Source organism: Harmonia axyridis, chromosome 1 (genome assembly GCF_914767665.1).
Source record: "Harmonia axyridis chromosome 1, icHarAxyr1.1, whole genome shotgun sequence".
NCBI classification, from domain to species: Eukaryota; Metazoa; Arthropoda; class Insecta; order Coleoptera; family Coccinellidae; genus Harmonia; species Harmonia axyridis.
In genome coordinates, this window is record NC_059501.1 from 200,035 (window position 1) to 207,651 (window position 7,617).

Here is a 7,617-nt window from a genome sequence, read left to right on the forward strand (position 1 = left end):
CCATAGACTAAGTAATCTGTGGTTGTTGTACCACTGATTACTCATAGACTCTATGTGATTATTGTGATTACTAGTTAGTCTGTGGTTGTACACAAACACAACAGAAATGTATTTATTTTTCCTTTGAGTTTTATAGAATATGTTGTTTATAGTGATTTTTATTTACATGAATTTATTGTTGTATTACTCTGATTAGAATAAGTGCTTTGTTGTATTCCATTTTAAGGTGTACCAAGCAAAATGGAAATTGTGGAAAGTCCTATCACCAATATGAATCCTTTTAGTGATTCGTAAGTATCATGATTTTTGTTTTTAGAAGTAATTGAAATGTTTTTGCTGTTGAGGATAAAATACATTGGTAGAACCTCTGTCTTTTCCAGTTGGAAAGAATCTCTTGAAGCTACCCAATAAAATTCTTCAAAAATAATATAACTTTCCAATTATATATAAAATAATTTTACAATTTAACTTTATTTTAACGTTTTTTTTTAATGAAAATGTAGGCCCTGATACCAGAAATGAAATATTTGTTGTTTAGGGTTCAGCAATAAATGAATAAAGTTATTATTTATGAATGTTAACCAAAATCTAAGTTCATTTTCAAGAGTCTAATTTGTTATAGTTTGTAGTCTCGTTGTTTAATGAATATGCAATATTTTAGTGGTCAAATTCTGCAAGATGAAAAGAGTTCTAAGATCCAGAAGGTGAAGATTGAAGATTTGGATATTGTAGAACAATACATCGATGTTAACAATGTTTATGAAAAAGAAGCTTTCATAGAGAAATTCGAGGGTAATGCCAATCTCAATAGCTCATCTGAAGAGATATTCTTCCATATGGAAGATAGAAAAAGCTGTGATAATAGATTAAAAAAGGTTATTAATAATCAAATTGTTGATCTGAACTGTAAGTTTACTACATATTCTGTTCATTGAAATTTAAAGAATTATAAATAAATTGAATGTTTTCAAGTTAGAAATCTGCTCTCAGAAAACATTGAAATTTTTTTTCATGAAATTTGATCACCAAATTGTTTCTTAAATTATGTAATAACAATTATTTTTAGGTTGCGTGGTTCTGGAGAAATTATCGATGGTACAAATGGAAATGAAAAACGAAGAAGAAATAGATGACATTAATTCTACCAACGCAAGTATTGAAAGTGAGTATTAAATGCAGAGATACTTTTCATAAAATGAGTTAAACTGTAGTTAACCTTATATTAAAAATTATTTAAATTTTATAAAAGTTTGAGCTGATAATCTCTTTTTATGTATTTGACTTGTAAGACATCCAAGTGTTTCAACTGTATGAAGCTTTTTTATTATTGATTCCCAACTCCTTTACATTGAATTCCTTCACTGGTATCAATAATATAGATAAAAACAATAGTGAGATATTTAATCTAATTGAATACAGGTTTTCAGGATATAAAAATTGAGAATAACACTAGCCCTGAAGGAACTTCAGTTGAAAGGACCACTGCTTCAAGCCAACAAAAAAAAATAAAAGGAAACTACTGTCTTTATTGCAAAACAATGGTCAAAAGTTTTGCAAGGCACGTTTTGCGAAATCACAATTCAGAAGCGGAAATACAAACGATATGCACATATCCTGTTCACAGTTCAGGAAGAAAACAACTATTTAATAAATTGAGGAAACGGGGAAACTTTATGTACAGTAAAATCACTCGTGAACCGCTCAAAAAATATTGTCGAGGCAAAGTTTTACCTTGCGATAATTGTTTAGGATTTTACTCCGCTAATCTACTTTATAGGCATCGGAATAAGTGCACTGGGAAGAATGATGGTCTGCATATGGTGAGCGCCCAAAATTTGATGGTCGCAGAATCGAAAATCGATCCGCTACTGATGAAAACCGTATTCACATCGATGAGACCCGACGAAATCTCCATGATAGCCAAACAAGACACTCTAATCTGCGCGTTCGGAGCTGAGTACATCAAGATCCATCGGAGTAAGAACTTTATCAATATAGCATCACGAAAAATGAGAGAACTGGCCCGACTCCTTATCGAGATGAAAAATCGGGATCCCACCATAAAATCATTGATGGACGCTTTGAAAACGAAAAATTTTGATTTGCTGGTGGATGCAATCAAGTCAGCAGGAAAATACAACACAGAGACTGATACCTATAAATCACCGACTTATGTCTACAGTTTGGGGACTACGTTGAAACAGTGCATCGTATTGGCCCTTAAGGGAAAACATTCGTCGGAAAAGGAAATTTCTGCCGAAGTCCGAAGGGATCTAATGCAACTAATCGAAATGATTTGCGTCCAATGGAAACGCAAGGTGTTGAGCCAGGTGACTGAAGACTTGAACGTAACGAACTTTGACAACGTGAGCCTCATTTCGTTAGCAAGCGATTTGAGATTGTTGAAAGATTGTTTAACCAGTCAGGCTCGAATATCGATAGATGCAATTAACGAACAAACATGTAATAAAGACCACTACCAGAACTTGATGGAAACGGCGTTCTGTCAGGTGTTGATGTTAAATAGAAGACGACCGGAGGGGCTACTCATGCTTTCCCTGCAGGAATACGAAAGTTGCAGTCAAACGAAGCAGAACGAGGAATTCGTCGAGATGGTTTCTCCGTCGGAGAAGATATTGTGGTCTAAATTTAAGAGGGTGTTAGTGGAGAATGAACAAGGACAACGCGTCCCCATTTTATTTAGCAACGAGGTGAAGGAACACATCAAGTTGTTAACAGAACTCCGGAAGGATTTCGTTCAGCGAAACAACAAGTACCTCTTCGCTAATTTAGATTCCCCTCAGTCTCTCTACAGTTTTAAAGTGTTGAGAAAATATGCTCGTATGTGCGGGGCTAGCAACCCGGAATCCTTAATTTCAACAAAATTTCGAGACCATTTGGCAACCTTAACTCAAGTTTTCAGTGTACCCGATGACGATCTGGAGCAACTACTCACTTTTATGGGTCACGACGCAAATATCAGTAGGGGAGCTTTTCGACTCTCTTACGACGTTTACCAAAGGTCGAAAATCGCCAAATTGCTGTTGTCCATGGAGGATACTCCGCCAGCTGTATTTGACGATAAGACTTGTGAAGTAGTCTTCAACACTGAGGAAAATATTTCGACAAAAATGCCAGAGGTGGTCGATGTCAAACCTGTCCGTCCGGAAACACCGAAAAAAACGTCTTCACCAAGAACTGTCGATCAAATGAAGAAGCCAAGAGTATTGATAACTTGGACGCAAGAACAGAAAGGAATCGTGTTGAAGTATTTCGCCGAGCATATCAACAAGAAGAGGCCTCCGAAGAGATGGGAGTGTATGGCGTTGAAGCAATGCTATCCGGTACTGGAAAATAAGAATTGGGAGAAGATCAAAGTGTTTGTTCAGAATGTGTATACTCGTAAAATAAAAAATGTAAGTATGGTACAACCTTTTTCTAGATTGATTTTTTCGAGCGCTTGTTCAAAGGGGATATTGGGTTTTCATTTTGCCTAAATCTCTGTGAGTTTTGATTCCAATGAAGAATTCAAGGTCTGAATTGATGATTCTCTGACCGTTTGCCTTGTACACGATATCTCTCAAACGAAATATTGTCGCATCTTTGGCAGTGTACTTCCTCATGTAACTGCTGAGAGACCATTACATTCACATTGGCCCATACTTCTTTGAAAATGAAGAAGATGTCACTCAAACCGTCAATTCTCATCTCTATAGCCAAATGAAAACCAATTTTTTTTGGCCTGAAATTTATAAGATGGAATGAGAAGAGAGATGTGGTTCCAGTAAAAAATCCAGTGAAAAAATCACATGAATTTGAACAAGCGCGCAAAAGCTCAAGTCAGAATTTTTCTCATTTTAATTATTTATTTGCACTGAAACACAAAAGTCCTATTCATTCAATTAAAAATGAAAAACTTTTTTTTTCAGTTATAGAAAGGTGAAAGAATTGCATATGGATCTCAACTTCATCAGAATAATCAATTAAAAAATTCAAGTGAGCTTATAACCTGGACATTTAGTTTTTATTAATTAAGAAAAAAAATCATTGTCATCGACCAAAGATCAAACAGAAATATACATCAAGCCAATTCACTATCCTATGACTGAGGGAAATCTTCTTGTTTCTACCTGGTTAGTGATTGGTCTGTCATGAATTCAGATTCACTGAAATTATTAAATTTGAAATATTGAAAAAATATATTTCCTCAAATTGTGAAATCTCGAAGAATTGGAATCTGCTAAGTCATTTCATCATTTCAGAGGTACCTACCTATCTTAATTTCACTTTCAATATTTTCATTATACATATATTTCAGTAGCGGAATCAAGTAAAATATATGGAATGGAAAAGGAAGAAATTTCGTGATGGTTTGGTTTCATTAATGGAAGAAACATTAATAGATAATATGACTACATTTCCAACTTGAAAAACTATCAAAATAGGATAAAAAAGTGCTGAAGACTGCCTAGAGAGAACCTAGACTGTGGTGAGAACAATTTCCACCGAAGTTCCTTTTTTGTTCCACCCTGTGTTCATTTCTATTGTATGAATAAACTGATATAATATTTTTGACAACATTTTGGAGTAATACTCTGAATGCAAAATCCAGAGTTTTATAATTATATATAATTGTTAATATTTTATTATTATATTTACTTAGTTTACCAAAGTTCGTTATTTAATCAAGTTCTAATATTTTTATTGATAGCATAGTTTTAAAATTGTTATTGTTCATTATAATAAAATAAAAGATTCAAAAACAAATTGATTATTTATTTCAGAACACTTCAAGGAAATGCAATATACAGATATATATTTGAATTTATTTCATTCAAATTAAAAAAAAATCGGTTATTATATCACGTTTTGTTGTCTTAAATGTATATTATTTGTAGTATATTTTAAAAAAATTTGTTGTTTATTTCAGAAAAATCAAGGATTCAATTAAAAATATTAATCAGTAATATGAAACGTCTATTTGACGTGATTAAGATGTCAAAAAACATCTTGGGCGCGATAGTATATTTTTCAAACATTCAAATTTTCCCGCTTAACCTCGCGAAGGCATTTTGAAGTATTAGAATTAAAAAATATAATAGATAAGGGTAATAATAACAAACCTTTATTTCTGACTGCAAATACACTATCTACTACTAGTTACAGAGTTAATAATAAATGAGATTTCATCAAAAACAATAATAAAATAAATTCAATCCTTTTATATTTTGTAAACAAAATTGTAGGTTAAGTATTCATCATAGACATAGACCTAATATGTCTATGATCATAGAGTCTATTTCTATGCTATTCATGATTCTCTGTACATTACATATACCGTTGTTTATTCATTAAAAATAAATATTTAATATATTATCAAATAATATAAGCGTTATATTATATTGCAGTTGTACTTTTTTATTACTGGATTTTTGTTGTACACCTTCCAACACAAGGTTTAATAAGTAAAATGGAAGAAAAAGAGGAAAAAATAATGTATTTGCCTAGTGATTGGTGAGTATTTATTTCTAAACTCTAAAGGCTCATTTTCATTTTTCACCACATAAACTACTTGATATTTACTATCACGAGCCTTAATTCCAAATTGGCAACAGGATCATTAGCGAAGCCTACAATTACAAAAAAATCTAAAACATCAATAGTAATTTTTTCAATACACAACTTCTCATTTTTATGATTGTTTAAATATGTGTATATTGGATATACAGTTGGAAATAGCTCACAGTTGAACAATAACTATAAGTACAGGATACTAAAACTGAGTAGTATCATGCTAAAATTCCTAGTGAGTCAAAAAATCAGATGCAATATACGGCATTGGTTTCAGTGATCAGATTTCTGAAGACAACAAAGAGGCTATTGAAATTCAAGAGGTCAAAACTGAGGTGTTGGATATTGTTGAAGAATTCATTGATGTAAATCAAGTTTTAAAAAAAGAAGATTGTATACAAAAAATAGAGAATGATGTGGAGTTTGATTACTCATCTGGAGAAAATATTTTCCTTTTGCCCAAAAAGGAGGAAAATATTGAGGATGTAAAAAATTGTGAATACACTTTAGAAGAGGTAATAAGAAAAAAACCAGTTCATCTGAATTTGAGGAAATATAATTGTCACCATTGTGATTATTCTTCAAAAAGGGAATACTTTCTTAAATTACATATAAGGAATGTTCATTCTGATGTAAAACATAATTTGATAAAATATAATTGTCACTATTGTGATTATTCTTCAGACAGGGAATACTATCTCAAATTACATATAGGGAATTTTCATTCTGATGTAAAACATAATTTCGATACTAATTATAAATCACATCTGGATTCTGTAGATTCTATTTCCAAAAAACATAAATGTAATTTATGTCATTATACTTCAAATACCAAGCGTACTCTCAGAAAACATCTAAATTCTGTTCATATAAATCTGAAAAAATATGATTGTCACCTTTGTGATTATTCTTCGCATAAGAAACAAATTCTCAAAGTACATATAGGGAATGTTCATTTCGATGTGAAACAACAAAGTGTCAATTATGTGATTTTGCTCCCAGTCAAAGATCAAAACTCAGAACAAATATAGGTTCTATTCATATAAATAGCATTTCTTTCATTTACATAATTTTAGTGTAAATCACATCTCAAAACTGCAAGAAAAGAATTATCGACTTTGTAACAATATCAAATGAATAATGTATTGGGTATAAAGTCATCTTATTAAGTTCTTTATTAAACTTGGCCTAGCTTTCGATCATTTACATGGCCATCTTCAGGACACTGAAACAATTTTTTTACAATACGAAAAAATATCTTAGTTACCTAAATTTGGACTTACAATTAATCTGAACCTAACAATGCAAACTTAGGCAGTCACCTTTTAACAAAACTTCCTAGTCATGACTAGGAAGTTTTGTTAAAAGGTGACTCTCATTTTTATGGTTCTGCCTAAGTTTGCATTGTTAGGTTCAGATTAATTGTCCAAATTTAGATAACTAATGAGTTTTTTTATATATTTTTTCGTTTTGTAAAAAAATTGTTCCCAGTGAAACAACATAAGTGATACTTATTTTTGCAATATATAGATTGTATGATTTCACAAGACTTGTAATGTATACAATTGAAATATTTTTCGTCAGTTTTATAAAACTGATCAAAATCATTTTAATAAACAGAAAAATGATCTATTTCTTTTTATTTATTTACCATTTTTCTGTTGATTTTCATTCCTTCGTTTCTAGGCAATAAAACCCCCCTTAAATCTAGTTACCGAGTTGGAAATTTCTTTATGATGTCAAACTACAAACTAGCATTCACGCTTTTACTTAAAAAATAAATAAAATAAAACTTAATTTCCATTAAAAATTTCTTTTAAGATATATGAAATTTGAATTTAAGATATAACCATAGATTACATATCAGTACAAACCACAGAATACTAAATATTACAAACTAAAATGCTGATAAACTTAAAAGAGTTATTTTATTATGATTGTTAGGATTAATTATTAGAATAAGATAATATTATTTTTTCTCATCTCAATCTTTCAATAGTTCGTAAGTCCAAATCGGATCTGTGTAGGTCACTCTGCAGTAGTTCG

General features: G+C 31.2%; 2 protein-coding genes across 4 annotated transcripts; both read left to right on the top strand.

Annotated features, from left to right (window-relative positions):
- The first annotated feature begins 58 nt into the window (after positions 1-58).
- LOC123681625 lies at positions 59-4,594 on the top strand. Of its 3 annotated transcripts, none has more exons than XM_045619843.1 (6): positions 59-290; positions 662-906; positions 1,067-1,162; positions 1,420-3,416; positions 3,930-4,264; positions 4,319-4,594. In XM_045619843.1, exons 1-5 carry the CDS (start codon positions 241-243, stop codon positions 3,933-3,935), a joined length of 2,394 nt encoding a protein of 797 aa, XP_045475799.1. In that variant the 5' UTR covers positions 59-240; the 3' UTR covers positions 3,936-4,264; positions 4,319-4,594. The 3 variants fall into 3 exon arrangements, with proteins under 3 accessions (XP_045475799.1, XP_045475808.1, XP_045475816.1); XM_045619852.1 differs by having other exon boundaries at positions 4,322-4,594; XM_045619860.1 differs by lacking the exon at positions 59-290 and having other exon boundaries at positions 765-906; positions 1,428-3,416.
- A 704-nt stretch (positions 4,595-5,298) lies between these two features.
- Positions 5,299-7,203, top strand: LOC123671244 (zinc finger protein 64-like). Its single transcript, XM_045604986.1, has 2 exons — positions 5,299-5,514; positions 5,849-7,203. The coding sequence occupies exons 1-2, from the start codon at positions 5,471-5,473 to the stop codon at positions 6,600-6,602; spliced, it is 798 nt and encodes a 265-aa protein (XP_045460942.1). The 5' UTR covers positions 5,299-5,470; the 3' UTR covers positions 6,603-7,203.
- Positions 7,204-7,617: the final 414 nt, after the last annotated feature.